The 19,565-nt window shown below is 40.7% G+C and overlaps 1 protein-coding gene across 3 annotated transcripts in view; it reads left to right on the top strand.

Moving 5' to 3' along the window:
- The first annotated feature begins 431 nt into the window (after positions 1-431).
- The window catches only part of magi1b (membrane associated guanylate kinase, WW and PDZ domain containing 1b), a 416,356-nt gene continuing 397,222 nt past the window's right edge, over positions 432-19,565 (top strand). For all 3 annotated transcript variants that reach the window (XM_048606419.1, XM_048606418.1, XM_048606417.1), the window contains exon 1: positions 432-1,193. In XM_048606419.1, coding sequence (XP_048462376.1) covers positions 896-1,193 — 298 coding nt within the window. In that variant the 5' untranslated portion in view covers positions 432-895. The remainder of the gene's footprint in view (positions 1,194-19,565) is intronic.

Raw genomic sequence — 19,565 nt, 5'->3', positions numbered from 1 at the left:
GGACAAGATCTTTATAACTGACCTGAAAATTATGCATTTTTCAAGACCACTCTTACACATCGCCCGTTTGTGTGAAGGGATACGCTGAATATTTTTTAAATGCCAATTTCGGACGAGTTTGTTTCGAAACGAACAAAGTTAATAAAAGTTGTCTCAAACTAGTGCAGCGACGAGTTGCGAGCGTAAAACACAGAAAGAAAAAGGCTTCCAACGTTGCCTGAGAGATCCTTTCCCCTTTCTGACTGCGTTGGAAAGTTGGGCGATCTTCCTCGCTCAGAAAGGGGGAGAGAGAGAGAGACTCCGCGATTGCGGGACTGGCCTCCGGGGTGGAGGCGGGCGTTAGGACCCGGCTGAGGGCGGGGCTTCATTTACAGGGAGGTGGGGGGGGGGCGGGGGGGGAGGTGTGGCGCATGCGCCTTACCCAGTCTGGAGCAGAGTGCGAGTGAGTTGCTGGAATTGAGCAGGAGCCTGGGCAGAAAGTGGGAAACACACAGAGAAGGAAAGAGTTGGATTAAAACAACTGCTCTCCCCCCCACCCCCGCCAAGCACTGGGAGGAAGTGCAGTGTGCCCTCAAATTGGATTACTTCCAGCCACTGGGGCTTCTTCCTCTCTGAACCTTTTTATTGTTTCCCTTTTGTTTGGGGAAATCCAGGGGACACAGATGTTTGTGGAAAGCTGAGGCGATGGTTTCTGCAGCAGGAACTCGGGAGCTTGCCTCGCAGAAGCTGGTGCTGCCTCCGCCACAGCCCGGGACGGTGCTGCTGCTGTTCCAAGTTTCTGTGTGAGGAAGGGAACTGAGATTCTTATGATCCTCTTCATCACCTGTTTGTGCCCTGTGTCCTGAGGCAGTTCTGCTGGCTCTCTCCCGCTCCAAATCTAAACCAAATAAACACCATGTCGAAAGTGATTCAGAAGAAAAACCACTGGACCACCAAAGTGCACGAAAGCGTGGTCGCCAAGAACAAGCAAGGGGAGCTGCCTTTTGTCATCTCAGGTGGGGCTGAGAGTGGAGAGTTTTCCTACTTGCGGGAGGCAAACCAGGATCAGATCGTTTACAGCTCCGGCGAGCTGAGGGAAGGCGAGTTGCTGCTGGAAGTTGATGGAGTCCATGTGTCCGGGCTGCCCCTCTATGATGTCCGCGCCCTGGTCAGGAGCTGCAAGGGGCCGATCCGCCTGAAAACTGTCAAACAAGGTATGATCCCAGGCCAGTGCATCTCACTACACACCACCAGATACGGTGGCGTGCACTAGAGGCTGCGCTAGCTTTACACACACAAACACACATATACACACCCACCTGAGTCGCTATCGTCTCAAACACGGGGATCAGGTGGTCGGTGGTCGATTTTTTTGTTGATTGTTCACCTGATTACTGTACTGTGCCGACCATGGTTGCAAATCCCACCCTGATACATGAACCAAAAATTCCACCAGTTTGCTTGACAATGATCAACTGGGTGTTGGTGGTGTTTGTGTAGAGAGGTAGAATTCATTGGTCTGCTGGGATTGTGTAGCGTTCTAAGTTTATAAAGCACTTGGAAGATGCCCAGGTTTATTCAAGTGGACTAACACCAGTGAATCGTGAAGAAATGCTGAAGGCTACTGCTGGCTAGTCTCCTCTTGGCACTGCTGTAATCCAGGAGAGTAGCAACTTCAAATCTGCTTATAAATACCAGCGTGAATCAAGAGTTTACACTAATTTACTGAAATGACCTACTAGCTTCATAACAGGGTCCTTTTCACTGTACTTATTTCAGTACACAATGTTTACTTATACTTTGTCATCTTCAAATCTTTTAAATAACAAGACTTGTCCAGAATAAGTTCAACAGCCTGACAAACTTTGCTTGTTGAAACAAAGGTTGACATTCATGTAGTATCTTTCATGACTTCCAAAGTACGTTTGAAATGCAGTCACTCTTGTAACACAGGAGACACCACAGCTAATTTGAACACAGCAAACTCCCATAAATAGCAACGAGTAATGACCAGGTATTCTGTTTTTGTAATGTTGATTAAAGGATAAATTTTGACCTGGACATGAGGATAACCGCCCAGCTCTTTGTTAAAATTGTTCAGTGTGACCTTTCACATCTTCCTGCAAGCAAATCGGATCTTGGTTTCATATCTTATCTAAGAGGCAGTCCTCCAGTGGAGTGTCATCTGACTTTTTATTCTAGAATGGGACTTGTGGTTTTCTGACTGAGCAGCAAGTGTGTTATCAATTCAGCTGTGAGGAATCTTTATATCTTAGTACTCTGTACAAGTCTTGATCTCGGGTCTCCTGCAAAAATGAACATTTTCTTCATTGACCTTATTGGGAATGTTTTTAAACTTTTAATAATTGCTAATTTTAGTAATTGCTTTATGCAAATAAATAAATTATAAGAAATGAGTACCAGTTAGCAAGTTTTATTGGTGGTTAAATAGTATTCAAATTGAAATGAAGTATTTATTGTGCCCTGCAAGAGAAACTAAACCTGGAAAATGTTGGTGATCTGTCTTTAATTTGGCAACAAGTGATATCGCAATTAATTCTGACTCTGGGGTCTCTGTAGAAATGCATTATAACCCGTGTCTATGAATTCATTGCTGTCTACAGCATATGCTTAAGAAGGAATGTGTTCACCAACCTGTAGAGGAACGGCCTGCATATCCCCATTTTTGTAAACATAAAACAAATTCATTCTCATGTGTCTTGTGTAAGGAACAGGAAGACTCAAGCTTGGAGGAATTGATTTGGAAACCCAACCCTATTGACCTTAAGGCTATAAAGACAATGTGGTCTGGTGGGTTCAACAGGTTGGGGATGATGGGGAAGAGAGAGGATTTTGAACTTTTACTATCTAAAGTTATGAGCAGAGTTCTGTTTCAAGGCCGTAGTACATTACAAAGATTCTGATGACAAACTGTAAAATCAAAACTTTTGCAATTTGTCATCAGACTGTATGTTGTTTGAATATGTCTTGGCACATAAAGTATGTTCTCTATACACTGCATAGAAAAAATAATTTCTTATTTCATAAATTGGAAGCAAAACTTTATAGTACAATTAGAGTTTGTAGTTGTCCATTTTACCCATTTTTTTTTCTTCCAGTAGCATTGTAGTAATTACAGAGCTCAGACATAATGTAATTGACGTGTTGTTGTTATTCAGTGAAACCTTGCTTTTGTTAAACAAAAGCAACAGTCTTACCACCCCGCCTCCTTTTTGCTGAATACAACCAGCGTGATTATGTTTTTACAGACATGGTGAATTTGATTGATCATATTGCATGAATAAATGGAAATGCACCGAAACAAGTGGTTTTCAGACCGATTTGAATTACATTGGTTATATTTAGAGCTTTAAAGATGATGTTACCATTAATGGTACATTCTCACATTTTGTTATTTGAATAAATATGGGTCACTTGTCCAAGGTTCAAAGCACATTCTAAGAAACAGATTTTGTATCAAAACTTGGAATTCTCGGTGTCAAGAGTTCAGAAAAACATACTTTAAATGAAATAGGGCCAGTTTGTGAACATTGAAGTGGTTGAATAACTAAATAATTTCACAGTGTGATGCAAACTCTCATTCTGGCTGAGCAGCAGCTTTTCTTTAAGGATGGTAGGATTACAAGACATTTTATCACCTTCAAACAGAAAGCCACTGTATATTCATCCTGTCACAGTTAAAGGACAGAGTCCAATGTTTCATGCTACTGTTTTTGTAGTAATGTCTGCTGAATTCACCATGGCTTTATATGTTTGCAAAAGCTTGAACCCAAGTGATTGCTTCTAAAACAGAGATTATACCAAGATGATCTAATGAGCAGTATTAACAATGGAGTTAGTGAACCATCAGCTATTGAGGGTAATCTATGTAGTTAAAACCCTTTTACTATCTCTTGTGATCAGTTTGTGATCACGAAGACTGCTACCTATTGACTTATGAAAAGCCTGATCCTTCTCCTGAGTCGCTTGCACTGATGCCGTGGTTCAAGGATCACTTTCCAAATGGAAAAATAAGCCTTTGTTTTTTGTTCTGCTTCTTTGATGGTCACATTTAGTGTTACTGGACAACTCAGGTAAAGAAACACAGAGAAAAAATAATAAGCTGTTTATCTCCTGTTCTGCCATTAAACTAAATCACACTGTTTATACCCAGATTTTATTTACTCACCTTACTTCCATGTCCTTTTATATTTTTACTGAACAAACATCTGCTGATATTCCATCCCAGCAACCACACATTTTCCGAAGTGACTGTCAGATGGGCACAACTTCGGTGTTCAAAATAGTGATTTAATTACTAAATAGCTGAACCCTAATTTTAAGATTATGCTTTCTACTGGATTTCCTATCATAAGAACGAGTTTCTCGATAACAACATCATAGAAGCTCTTAAACAAATTTAAATGCTTAAATTAAATCATCACGATTTAGCTCAAGGGAATACAAGCCAATTTCCTGCAAGGTACCTTCAATCTTTTGAAGTCACAATGTCATTCTGGTGAAGAAAGCTACAAATTCAATATCTGGTCTGAGTTAGGTATTCCACTTTGAGTCAGTAGTTGGTGTAATCTCCGTGACTCAAGTGTTTCCAGCTTTTGTACTCCTTATTTCTGTTCAGTGACTTCCTCTGACAGTATTGATGTGGATTTTATGAACTGATGACCTGCTCATTTGAAGTCACTATCTAGTTTCATCCACTGTAAAAAGACCACTTGGTTAAGTGGCACAGTTTTGAGGGGTGTGGTTGAGATTGCTATTGATAATTATAGATCTAGGCTCTGACATCATTAAGAGCTTTCAGGAGTGAAAGGGTGATCACTGAGAAATAAAAATGCTTCTTGGTCTGCAAGACAGATTTCCATCATGGAGAACCTTTGGTTGTTATAAGTCAGTGAAAAGCATGTAACAGCAACTTGTATTTTAGAAAATATCTTTAACATGGAAAGACCCATCAAGACTCTTCCTAAAGTATAATCCAATTGATTTTGAGCTAAAGAAGAGGTGTTAGAAGAAATGAGGGGTGTATTTCACAGAAGATCTTAAAGGAACAATGAGAATTGCAAAGGTGGAGAGGTTTAAGAGTTGGACTTCTGGAGCAATAAGGGTCTGGATGACTTTACTCAAACAGGAGAGAGTTGGAGGAACGCAGAGTCCGAGGAGATTTGGAGCCCTAGAGGAGGTTATCCATATAGTAAAAGGTGAAAGAAACTGTTTGAGTACAAGGATGAGAACTACTATTTTTTTGTATTATTTTTGTGTGGTTAGTTGGAAATAGTGAGAATGCCCAGTGTGCTGGAGGTTGGAAGATTTACTTTCTGCCTGTATAACTAGTTCCAAGGTTATCCAGAGGTCACTTGAAATAGTGACATAATCGTGTTCACTTATCTCATATGGGATTAGTAGACTGGCTGAGTAGGACTGTTTACTATTCCGTGGTTGCATCTGATTTCAAAACTGAAGCTTGAGCAGTTGTGCTGTAGTTCTCTAAGGGGTTTAGTTCTTGATTTTATTCCTGAGAAGTCTTGGGGTGCAGTTCTTTTTGACATTATTTCAAATATTTAGCTTGCAGCTTCTGTACTTACTGGCCTTTCAAGTTTTTACAGTCGTACTATTTTGTTCACGTTGGAATTATGAGGTGGAAACTTGGGGTATAGGTCAAAAAGCTTGGGTCATGTCTAAAATACTGCCTGCGGTGGAGGTGGAGAAAGATGGGTGAAAGAAACTGAAATGAGGATGCACGTGTCATACATATGCTAAAACTATATAATACTTGAACTGCTGAGAGAGTCATTTTATTCTATCTGCTTATTTTCCTTTTGGTACATACTTGTGCACGTGAAATTAGATGATTGCATGTGTGTATACATGTGATTTACAGCCATTAATTGCTTCTGTTCGGTGTTGAATTCCATCTTGTAGTTTGGTGTTCTGGAGCAATAACGCAGTAATATCACTGCTAATGACAGCGTGACAACTTAAATTCAACAGAAAGCCTACCGTGTCTCCTTAAATGGAATAATTTAGAGTCACTGTACTGTCATTTAGTATCATTATCATCTTAGTATTGTTTAAGGCCTTTTTTAATCCTGCACAACAGTTGGTCCCTTTCTTCCATTCTGTGAGAATATGGAATCCTCTTAATTTGCTTTACTCCCCTTGGAATTTGCTGACCTTACAAAATGATCAGAGGGGACAAGTAAGCAAGCACTCGGGCAGGTTATCAAGAAATAACCTGGTACTTGCTTTTCCTTCCGTTGTCCCTTCTGTCTACAACAGACTGCCGAGGTGGTTTCGCTTGATACTTCTCTAGGCTGTAAGAGGATATAGAACTTGCAGTCAAAAACCAAAACGATGTTACACTTATCTGTGGTGGCACTCAGTTCAACCGCATGTTGTCAATACCCATCTATGGCATTGATATTCAGGGTCCATTTGACTCTGATTCTGAAGAAATATCAAGAACACAGCATGCATCAAATTTTTCAAAGAGAAAAGAATTGATACGTTTAAAGGAAGCAGAAGAAATTTGAACATTATGACTGGAACCAATTGGTTGCTTGAATGCAAATAGCAAACTGCGAACTGGTGTGTACATCATCACTTTGTTGCTTTATCTTTCCCTTGAGAGATGATGCATTGCAAAGGGTAAAAATATTTTCTTGACATTTTGATGTTTATATTCTGACTGCTTCAAAACATATTATTCCGTATCTTACACCTGGTTTATATATCTTTTGATTCCAAGGTTTTAGAGTATATTTTTAGCTCGGGTTGTGGATGTTGTGGTTGGTTGGCTCGCCGAGCTGGTTCGTTGTTCCGCAGACATTTCATTACCCTGCTGGGTAACATCATCAGTGCAGCCTCCGATGGAGCGCTGTTGTGTTTTCCCGCCTGTTATTTAAAGTCTGGTGTCCGTTCCTTATATCAGGAACACATCTGAACTGACCACAAGACTCCTATGACCACTGAGCATCCGAGTAGCACACAAACCCACATCAACCCTACGACAGCTGCTCAACTGGACCAAAGACCCGTTACCCACTATGGACAGGACCAGTGTCATATACAAGATTCCCTGCAGAGACTGTGACAAACACTACACTGGACAAACAGGAAGGAAATTAACCACAAGGGTACACGAACATCAATTGACAACAAAAAGACACAACCAATACTCACTCATCTTCATCCACATGGATAAGGAGAACCACCAATTCCATTGGGACAACACCAGGATCCTGGGACAGCAGAGACAAGCACGGGAATTCCTGGAAGCCTGGTTCTCCACTAGGAAAGCCATCAATAAACACATAGAGCTAGACCCCATATACACTTCATTGCAAAGGAAAACCGGAAGTGAGGTAATCCAGCTCAACGGACACCAGAGTTTAAATGACAGGCGGGAAAACACAACAGCACCTCATTGGAGGCTGCACTGATAATGTTACCCAGCAGGGTAATGAAATGTCTGCCAAACAACGAACCAGCTCGGCGAGCCAACCAACCACAATATCTTTTGATTCTCAATATTCTAAAATCTCTAGGATGCATTACTGAGTTTTCGCTCCACCCTTCCCTTTCTTTTCTGCCTTCCTTCTTTAAAGCCATTCACCTTGTTTGAACAGCCACTTCAATGCCTGTCTTTAAATCACAACCCTTTTCACTGGATTTGAAAGACTTGATTCCACTATAGGTTGTTGGAATGGACCTAGCTACAAACTCTCCACTAGGGGCGTTCAGTCTGTTTGTAGTAGTGTTAAAATAGACACAACTGGATTCCTCATTATTAATCAAGGCTGCAAGATTGTACACTTGTTCAACCAAGAATCTGTAAACGTTTTCAATGTGCTATGGTTATCACACATCTAACAGAGTACGTTATCTTAAACAATCCTCTAAAAGCTAGATGATAATGAAAGAACTGCAGATGCTTTGAATCAGAAACAGAAACAGAAGTTGCTGGAAAAGCTCAGCAGGTCTGGCAGCATTGGTGGAGAGAAATCAGAGTAAATGTTTAGGGTCAAGTGGTCCTTCCTCAGAACTGCTGAGGAAGCGTCACTCGACCCGAAACGTTGACTCTGATTTCTCTCCAGAGATGCTGTCAGACTCTAAAAGCTGGAGGCTGAAGACAGGAACACCTTCCCTTGGAGGTTGAGGTTACATCATGCTGCCACAACATAATTGAAGAACAGAATGTAAAGCTGAAGACCAGGAGTGATTCATACTGGAGGACTGTCACAGCATGACTCTGAGCCTCTTCCCCGCCATCCCCGTACAGCCCCTCATCATGTAGCTGAGTTTCTCCAACCGATAAAGCTTTTGACTATAAACGGGAAAATCAAACTTAATTGAAGATGGCTGTAAACAGATGGATAGAAAATGTTAAATGTGATTTACATGCTAGAAAATGATCATTTTAAAGCTGAATTTTAATATAAATAAATAAGTGAATTTTAAGTAAGCAAGTAACCAGGAAATGAAGCCATACTGCAGACAATTTTCTCCCCTGGAGAATGAACTAAGTTACACAGATATTCTGTATGACATGGAGAATGGACAGCTTTTCACCTTTTGAGCTACTAAAGAAAAGCATTGTAGACTTCCATTAAAAAGCAGGTACGTGACTTGTGAAATGAGTCAGTAACAAGAACAGACACTAGAAAACTTCAGATCCTAAAAGTGCCCTTAGAAAATACAGGAAAAACTTTTGGATGTCACGTTTTACCATTCAATACAGATTTCGTTTTTAAACAACCTATCAATGTGTCTGTAAATACATCCCCAGAATTCCACCCTGGCCATCTGCCTTTCAGGTTTACCTGTAGGAGTTGTGTGTTCAGATTCAGTTGCTGTCATTGACTGTGTGTGTGAACTGGAGGAGATAGTCGATTAGACAAGCCCAGTGTCTTGCAGCTTTTGTGCAGTGCGCTGTTATTCTTAAATGTTGCTGTCAGCAGTTTTCACCAAAGAAAGAAATTGTCTTTGAATTTAAATCTCAAACACCCTCCAAGTTAATCGTTGGGCAGAATCTGCCTGTTTTTGGACTTGGTCAAAATACGAGAAAGTTTCCAGGAGGGAAGCCGTGGTTCGATCAGGTAAAGAGGCCCACTGGATGCTCCAGCAATCAGACAGTTAATTGGCTGTTAATGGATTTTCAACTGAATCCTTTTGGTAGGAAGAACAGAAAAGTAGATTATTTTCTAAATGGGGAAAGGCTTTTGAAATCTGAAGCACAAAGGGACTGAGGATTTTGAGTTCAGGATTCTCTTAAGGTTAACATGCAGGTTTAGTTGGCAGTTAGGAAGCTAAATTCAATTTTAGTATTCATTTCAAGAGGGCCAGAGTACAAAAGCAGAGGTATACTACTGAGGCTGTATAAGGCTCTGGTAAGAGTGCATTTGGAATATTGTGAGCAGTTTTAGGTCCCTTATCTCAGGAAGGATGTGCTAGCCTTGGATAAGATCCAGAGGAGTTTTACAAGAATGATCCTGAGGATACCACCCACAGGTGACTGTCTGTGTGGAGTTTGCATGTTCTCCCTGTGTCTGCGTGGGTTTCCTCCAGGTGCTTCGGTTTCCTCCCAAAGTCTAAAGATGTGCAGGTGGATTGGCCACGTTAAAGTGCCCGTAGTGTTCAGGGATAAGGAGATTAGGTATGTTATAGGGGGATTGGTCTGGGTGGGATGCTCTGAGGGTCGGTGTGGGCTTGTTTGGCCGAAGGGCCTGTTTCCACACTGTAGGGATTCTATGATTCTATACCATAGACAGCACAGAGTTCTGGGTTCAATTCTAGCCTTTGGGGGACTGCCCGTGGAGTTTGCACATTCTTCCCTTGCTCATGTGGGTTTCCTCCAGTTTCCTCCCACAGTTGAAAGATGTGCTGGTACATGGATTGGCAATGTTAAATTGCTCTGTAGTTTCCTGGGATGTGCAGGCTAGATGGATTAATCATGGTAAATGTAGGGTTATGGGGATAAGTTTGAGGCTCGGTCTGGGTGGGATGCTCCTCAGAGGGTTAGTGCAGACTTGATGGGTTGAAAGGCCTCTTCCCACGCTCAGGGATTCCATGATTCTATGAATGGCTTGTCACATGAGGAGCAGTTGAGGACTCTGGATTCTGTACTTGATGGAAATTAGAAGGATGAGGAGAATCTCAGTGAAACTTACAGAATGCACTTGGATACGATGTTTCCGCTAGTAGGAGAGACTAGGACCAGAGGGTACAGTCTCCGAGTGAAGGGATGATCCTTCAGGACTGAGATGAGGAGGAATTTCTTCAGCCAGAGAGTAGTGAATATGTGGAACTCATTGCCACAGAGGGCTGTGGAGGCCAAGTGTACTGAGTGTATCTAAGACCAAAAAGTTCCTGACAGTTAGGGCGATCAAGGTTTATGGGGAGAAGGCAGGAGAATGGGGTTGAGAAACATCAGCCGTGATCAAATTGTGGAGCAGACTAGATGGGCTGAACAGCCTAATTCTGCTCTTGTATCTTAGGGAACTGCCAGCCAGTTGGAGCCCAGAAACTCCAGAATGCTGCATTGCCATGATGGTTGCTTTGACTATGTCAGACTTGACTGGGTTAACACTAAAGTATCACTTGCTTGGGTTTGTCGGTCTCTAACATATACCGTATAGGATCTTTGGCTGCAATTTCCTTTGTGACGAGTTGTTAATTTTGGCTCCATTTGCTTTGAAATGGAAGTCAGACTTTGCAATTGGGGTACAAAGAGTTTGGAACAAAAACAGAAGTGTCTGGAAAAGCTCACTAAGGTCTGGCAGCATCCGTGGAGAGAAAATCAGAGTTAACGTTTTGGGTCCGATGACTCTTCCTCAGAACATATTTTTCATTTAAGCAGTTCTGAGGAAGGGTCACCGGACCCAAAACGTTAACTCTGATTTTCTCTTGACAGATGCTGCCAGACCTGCTGAGCTTTTCCAGCAACTTCTGCTTTTGTTCCTGATTTACAGCATCCGCAATTCTTTTGGTTTTTACAAAGAGTTTGGAGTCTGCCGGTGAGTCATCCAATGCAACTACTGCATATCTTCCATGATCCAGAGTAAGTGCCTGGGAACAAGCAGTCTGTACTTGGGTCAGCTGCCCGCATAAATGGCCATGAATGTTGTACGTGGTGTACACGTGAAAAATTAATGTGAAAAGTCCCCAAAATGTATATATTACAAACAATGAAGAAAGAAACATTCAGACAGCAATTGCAGGAAACTGCATGGAAGTGAACTTTATTGTTAACAAAGAGATCCTGTGTCCTTGCTGGTGTTCCTGGTACTTCCCGACATTATGAGATGTGTATCCTGTTGTTCTGTTTTAGCAGAATGTACAACTTAATTAGCTTTATCACTGTTTCATTTGGGAAGAAGGTATAACTTTATTAGTGTGAAAAACACTGTTTTACTTTGCAATGTCAAGAGTAGGTTGTGTGAATACATTCTTTGCCCTCAATTAGTTATGGTGTTGTTGCAAACTGTTCTATGAACCTGATGTGGGAGCATAAAGGATTGATAAATAAGGATCACGTTATTGGACAATATTCGCTGAAACTGCAGGTTAAAACTTTGAGACTGTATTTTGCATTAGTTCATTTTTCATTTAAGCAGTTCCTTGGACCTAACAAACCTTGTGAACAAGAGACTGGATTTGTGCAAGCAAGAAGCAGAAGGTGTAATATGCAAGGAATGTATGGTGGAATTCACTGCATAAATTCCAGACTGATACAGCAAACTATATAATGATTCACAAGGTGTAAGACCTAAACAAAATTCCAGCAAACCAAAGCTGAAGATCCCACAATACTACGACATGAAAAAATAACTCTTTTTTTTTCCAAATGGACATGTACGGGCGGGATTTTTCTAACCTCCCTTGTTTAGTACACAAAACTTGGACCTTTGTGATCCTTGGAAAAAAGATCTGCACCTTCACCACGAGTTACTGCCAAAAGCATATTTTTGAACTAGTTAGTGAACAAATAAGCACCACAAAGCAGTTTAGAAGGTAGAAAGATTTAATCTCCACTCTGGGGCCAGAGTTCTGATTTTAAACACTGGAGGAATCTAGATGTTGGAGTTGGCCTCAGGACCTCTGAAAAATAATTAGGGAAACATAAGCATGGTTCACCTCACGACTGTTACACCCTGATCCCAGTTGGAAAGTGGGCACCTATGGATGTTGGCAGAGAGGAAAATTGGGCCTGACTGTATAGGCTTAATTGTCTATGATTCACTCCTGCCATGCACATGTGCAGTGATAGCTCTTCGTGCTAGGGACCAAATGGCTAGCAGCATCTCAGCTTGCCACAGAATAGCGAAGAATAAGTATCAAATGGGAAAGATTTTTCTGTTTCTCCGGCTCATCATGTTATCCTGACGAAAGTATTTTCAATATCTTCAGTAAAGATAGAAGATGGCATATTACCCTTTTCAGCCACGACCCTATTCCTATGCTGAATATTACAGCACTTCAGTTTGTCTATTGTAGAAGAAGCCACCTTGCAGTGGCAGTGCCATTTTATTCAACGACTTTGAACCTTTTTGTTGAAAATGCTAAATCACAGCCACAGTTAGTGAAACTGCCAATGCTGTGAAAACAAAACTGAGGAACTCACTTTTGTTCCAAAACTGCATACTTCATATGAAAGTAGAAGGAAAGATTTTTAAAATTGCCTTGGAGGATTTTGGCCAAATATTTGTGCTCTTGTCAGTTGAAAGATTTGGTGGCATGGAATGCAGTCGTACCAGATAACAGTGTTTCCTTTGTACTGAAGGATTCAGGTTTATTCCTATAATCTCTGCAGTACCTATTAATTAAGAATTTAAGGCTGGAACTAAAGCATTAAATTACTTGAAAGAAGTATGTGTTTCAGTGCCATAACATTTCTGCTGGATGCAGAACATTTTGAGTATGTGGATTTCGACTTCTTTTCTCTGCCTGGCTCTGCTTTTTTTATTGTGTAATGAAGTAGAATAAGCATTTATGAAAGTGCTGTTAAAGTAAGTAAACAATGCAAGTTTTGGGGAAACCGCAGTGATAAGACCAGTCATCTGTTTCTGTTTTTCTCTCTCTGGATTTTCTGTCTTCCCCTTCTGTAAGGCATTGACTTGTCTGTTATAAATTCCAAGTTCCCACTCCTTGTGTTTGAGTCGAGCTTTATGGCCTCAGTGGATTGTTTAGTTATGAAAGATGTCATTATCTATTCTTGCTGCCCTCACTCACCATTCATAGCTAGGCACGAAATACACTAGATGGAAAGATTTTGTATTGCGGTTCAAATTGAGGATTTGTGGTAATAACACCCAGGTGACCTAGCACAAGAATATTATTGCTTGCTGTGGTAATGAGGGAGTGGGTTCTTGGATTTTCTTTTGTGTTTAATGCTGTATAGAATAGCAGATTTTGAAAATTTATTGTATGGGCTGTGGTTGTTGCAGGCAAAGCTTGCATTTCTTGCCCATCTCTAGTTGCCATTTGAGGGCAGCTAAGATCAACCATAAGACTGGGGGTCTGGAGCCATGTATAAGGATGACAGATACCCTTCTCTAAAAGGCATCAATGAGCTAGATGGGCTTTTATGATAATTGACAATGCCATGGTCACCAATGGACGAGTTTTAGTTCCAGTTCTTTTTCCACTGAATTCAAATTTCATCAGCTGCCGTGGTTTGTCTTCAAACCCATGTCCCAGAACATTAGCCTGTCTCTGGATTATGAGTCCAGTGATATTGCCACTAGGCTACCAATTCATCGTGGTTAAATTATGGCATTGAATGAAATCATTTCATCATTAAGGCTGTGCCAATACTAGATCTTCAGTTGGAGCTCCTGATTTCTATTTCAGTCTCTTCCATATATTTAAATTATTTTACATGACTTCATGGCCTCTGTCTTAATCAACACTTGTGATAAAATGTTCCACAATATGATCCCATTAATGAATAAAGGATTTACGACAGAGGACAGGAAAAACCTTCTTGAACAGAGGATTGAGGTTGTGGAGTACAGTACAAGGTTAAAGACCATGTCAGCAGTTAAGAAGTTATTATAAAAACAGTAAAGACAAGATGATAAAAAGGATGTGGAAACCCTAGATTCAGACTACATTTCATTTTGACGAATAAACATCAAGAAGGATGTTTGGACTGAGTGGCCAGTTTCCGAGATGTCATTTCCATATTTTATTTTGTGAAAAAAATTTTCTGACTTACTGTTGTAGTGATGAGCCTATGGTACCAATTTTTCAACCAGCTAAAATAATCTTTTATAATTCACCCTCACCAAAAATATTTTTGCATTTTGAACAGGATCACTCACCCCTTTTTCATCATTCTAACATTGTATCCTGTTGTACCTATCTTGTCAAGCTTTTCTTTTTAAAACAATCATTTATTTTATCACCCTTCCCCCTCCAGAGTGACCTACTGTGTCTCCTGTCCTCTCACAATCTCATTAGTCCTGGTCTTTTATAGCCCTGCCTGCCAGTCTTCACATTTCTGATTCAGAGGGTTCAAGAAATGCAGGAATCAAATGTCAGAACCTTTGCCCTCCCAAAGCAAAAATGTTGGCAACTGACCCTTTATCAATTGGACTGAAGACTGTGACGCTACACTGATTGCCTGCCAGTATCCATTAATTAGTGAATAGAAAATGCTCATAAAATGCAAGAGAAAATATCTTGTGCTCATCTCAAAAACACATAGCCTAGGATATAGACAAAATGTACAATTTACAGAAAGATTCACATGGATGGATGCCATTTGCCTCCTTTTTGAGTAAACTGTTACACGCCTTGACAAAATATCTCTTGTACATTGTGCATCAAGCGAGATGACATTGTAATAGTAAAGTCTTTGTTAATAGTTGTTTAAGAATCAATTTTGCTGAGAATTTTAAAAAAAGCATTTCATTAAACAGTTATTCGGCTACTTGTATGTAACTTTCCCTGTTCTGAGCTGTATGTGGCTTGCCTGCTATGTGTATATTCTGGGCTGCTTCCATTGCTCCTCCCTTTTGGTTTCTGAGTGTCTCTGAGCTGCAGAAATCCACCTGCTCTTCCTGCTCCACCTGTTCCACCTTTGTGACGCAGTGCATTCCAGAACCAGTCACCTGTTTATGCTTCAGGCAAGGAGGCGCTTCCTCACAATAGCCAGCTTGATTTAATGCAGGAAGTATTTTCAGAGCACCAGATACTGAAACCCAGTGGTTTCGATAGTGTTTGATCTGCTGATACAATTGTTATTCTTTGCCAAGCCCAGTTATGGACTTTGGCACAATCCCTGGCTGAGGCTTCTCTTTTTTTAATTCCCTGCTGCCTGGAGAGCTGCTACAAGACCTAGATATTGTATGTATGGAATTTAAGCCCTGTTGTAACCTGCCATAAAGTGCATAATATCTTCTGGATCGTTACAGAATGCTAGGTGCCCAGACATTACAGTGCTACAAAAAAAAATGAAAAGAGCTAGAATTCTATTTTTAATTTGGAATTGTAGTTTTTAATTTGGAAGTACATAATAGGGAACATATGGATTAGGAACAGGAGTATTCTATCTGACCTCTCCAACCTGCTCTGCTGATATGGAAATTCACATTAAAAAAAAAAGGATGCAGATAATTTGAGTTGAAATGTTAAGCTTTCAGGACCAGTTGTTTAAACAAGTTAGTTTGGCCAATTGAAAAGTGAATGGGTGGTGTCCTATTGAGATACCAACTTCTCTATAGTTTCCGTAAAATAAATTACAATGAATTTAACACAGAATTTGTATGATTATGAACAATTTGTGTCACATTCTCTCACCTTTCCAAAGCAATGAAAAAAGCCATGGGATATCCATTACTAAAGTCAAGTAGTTCTGCAGGCCTCTTTTAAACAGCAGCTCAGCCCCAGCTAAAGTGTAATGTTCAAATTTGAACACGACACTTTGGAAAGGAGATCTTGCAAAGGGGACAGAAGAGACTTCCTAGTATACTTGCAGGAATGAAGAATTACAGTTGTGTGGATAAAATGGAAAAGTTGAATTTGTTCCACTTCAAGCAGAGGAGGCTGAGAAGAAGTTATAAAGATTAAAATCATGAAGTGTTTGGAAAGATAAGGGGATATACAGTTAATAACTAGAGGTTACAGATTTAAAATAATTGTCAAAACAACCGGAAGGTGACATGAGGAAAATCTGTTTATTCAACAAGTGAGTAGATTTTGAATGCACTAACTGATGTAAGGGTGATGGAAACGGATTCGAGGAAAGCTTCCAAAATTTGAGAAATCATTGAAGAAAAAATTTGCATGGGAGAGGAAGAATTGGGACTAACTGTCTTGATCTTTAAAAGAACAAAAACAGCTCAATGTACTAAGTGGTCTTATGCTCTGCTGTTCAATTTTATGATTGTAATCATGATTTTTATTGTTCACTAATGATTTGTTATAAACCATGATTTTGTAATAAGCTGTTTCCTCGAACAGAAGAGCTGGTAGAAGTTTTAAGATGACAATGAGGTGGATTTAGAGAAAATGTTTCTGCTTGTGAAGAACTCCTGAAGCTATGACTGTGCTTATGAGCTGGTTGTCAATAGTCCAACGAGGGAATTCTTGAAGACTTATTTGCACAGTGAGTGGTTATGCGAACATTGCTACCGTATGGTGACTTGCGGTGAATAGCATTGATGTTATGGGAAAGCTAAGTAAGCACCAAGGAGAAAGAGATCATGCTGGAGGAGTTCGAAGTGGGGTAGGAGCAGGCTCCTTTGGCATGTAAATTAGAGCATGGATCAGTTCAGCAGAAAGGCCTGTTTCTGTGTCACCAATGCTTATGTAAACTAAAAACTTAGAATTGTTGAATATTAAGGAATGAAGGTGAAAACTCCATTGTCCAACAAAATGGGCAAATCATTCCCTTTCTTGAAAACTCCCAGTTGGTAATCTGAATGAATGGTGGTTAAATAAGCATCTGGAAAATGTTGCCATAAATAAGCAAATGGTAGCGCAGTGCTTCTGTTGCCACATCACTAACCAAAACCCATGTTTCATGTCGGGAGTAAAAATGCTGTCTGATTCAAAGCCTTTGTTTTACCCAAAAGTCCCTTTCGCAGTCACATGGCAATGGCAAGCCACAATACCATGAGAAATGACAGTGTACAAATTAATTTCTCCAGACATCCCCATTTTCATAAAAAGGTAAAACAAATTGCATGTGTTATAGTTTGCATTCACAAGTTACCCACATGCTGGTCTATAAAGAAAGTTGTCATGCAGAAATGAAAAACTCAAGTGTGTTCTGGATGTTAGCGCTATGAATGACTCTGTCGGTAACTGATGTGGCAGAATACAAGGGAATCGCCCAGAAAATTGAAGATTCGATGCACAATTCCCTTACACCTGGAATCCTCAAAAATATTCAATTAAATTGGAGACCTTGGAGGGTTCCATTGTAGTAAAGTTGTTTAGAAAAGATTAGAAGATTTGAAAATCTAACCTATTCAATTGAACTTCTTCCCAACTTGCTATTCAACCCCCAAGTACACCCAGACCCTGAAACAACACCCCACTGCATGATCGGACTCAAGACCCACCTTCCCATCTCTCTCCCTGGAACCTGATCTAAGGTTCCTCCCTCCCACCCCAGTCCTGCTTGCCAGACACAACATTCCCACCCCAACACCCCCCGGTCCTGCTTGCCAGACACAACATTCACACCCCAACACCCGCCACCCACCCCCCACCCAGCTGGAGCTGATAACTCCCACCTATCCTGGCCGACCTCAAACATTTCATCACTTTCTTGGCACTTTACTCAATTTGTGCCCTGGCTGCCTACACACCTGGTAACCGACCCTTGTATGTACCTTACAAACTTACCCTTTCACAGGAGCTGTTAAAGTGGCTGTGCTTTTGGACATTTAAATTACAGAATACTGCTGTGAAAAGGGCCACGGTTTAACTTGTCCCAACTCTCCTGCACTATGAGAGCCTTATTCGATTTCAGGAATGCTCTGCACTTCTGTAGGAGCCGTGATCAGGATCTCCTGTCAGAAATGCAAAGCTTTGTTTTAAGTAAAAACAATAGGAGCAAAGTGGCAATCTGACTGTGATTGTTAATCCTTGGAAAATCCAGTCCATTATTTCTTCAGTTTGTGGAGTTGCAATTTTGAATTTGTTCAGATCCTTGACTTACTCTGGGGCCATTTCATAATTCTGATATTGAGACTGGAAGAATTTCCATGCAAGCTGGTATTGCAGTATTCAAGGCATGTTGACACAACCAGCAATAAATGTTCTATGCAAAGTTTGTGGACTGAAGTTTTAATTGTTTGTTATTAAGTTATAAGTAACAGAGCTCACAAATAAGCTTAGTAAGCTATATTACAGTACAGCTATCAAAATTCACTTAATTTTCAGCTGCACATTTCTGACGTTTCCTGTGATGAGTAAAAATTGTTTCTGGCTCAAAGCCTTTGTTTCACCCAATGTGTCCTCAGCAGTCACATGACTATGGCAAGCCACAATGCTCAAGAGACAGTGGTGCACATATGCATTTCTCCAAACGCATCTGAACTAATAATTTGAAGATGTGTTGAAATCCCACTTTGTCTTGTTGGGGAATTTAACTTCATTTAATTAAAAGCCCAGTTTATTGAGCAAAAGCAATTTTAAAAAACGACTTTCATAGACTGTGGAGTTAGTTTTTTAAAATATTCATTCTTAGTATTGTGGGAGTCGTTGGAATTTGTTACAGATTTCTAGTTGCTCAGATGACAAGATGGTGTGCTTACTTGGATAGCTACAATTTTTTGTACAAATCTCATGGCTTGAAAGGCTGCTTTAGAGTCTATTTGAGAATGAAACTCATGAGTGTGGTCCTAGAGTTGCATATTGGCAAGACAGCATGTTGAGCCATCATGATTCTGCCCAAGTACTAATTTGCACCTGGCTATGTTCTATTCCACTTTAGAGCAGTTAATGCTGACAAGGAAGCATTTTCAATTCCTCAATGCTGACATACCAGTAAATGCATTTCTGAAGAAAGGTCCCGACCGGAAATATCAACTTTCCTGCTCCTCTGGTGCTGCCTGGCCTGTTGTGTTCCTCCAGCTCAACATTGTGTTATGTCTGACTCCAGCATCTGCAGTTCTTGATATCTCTGAGGAAATGCGAGTATCTCCCTTGAAAGACTGCATGGTTTTTTAGATTTAGATTATAGAATCTCTGCAGTGTGGAAACAAGCCCTGCGGACCAACAAGTCCACACCGACCCTCAGAACATCCCATCCTGACCCATCCCGCTAATCTACACATCCCTGAACACTATGGGCAATTTAACGTAGCCAATCCACGTAGCCTGCACATCTTTGGACTGTAGGAGGAAACCGAAGCACCCGGAGGAAACCCAAGCAGACACGGAGAATGTGCAAACTTCACACAGACAGTCACCTGAGGGTGGAATTGAACACAGGTTCCTGACGCTCTGAGGCAGCAGTGCTGCCCACTTGTGAGGGATGTTGATGCTCTGCTCTTGGTCCAATCAAGTTGTCTTTTTGTAGCTTATCAAACACAATCAAACAGAAACAT

Source organism: Rhincodon typus, chromosome 16 (assembly GCF_021869965.1).
Source record: "Rhincodon typus isolate 14 chromosome 16, sRhiTyp1.1, whole genome shotgun sequence".
Classification (NCBI taxonomy): Eukaryota; Metazoa; Chordata; class Chondrichthyes; order Orectolobiformes; family Rhincodontidae; genus Rhincodon; species Rhincodon typus.
Note: the sequence above shows the minus strand (reverse complement) of the source record. Positions and strands in the feature narration are given on the sequence as shown.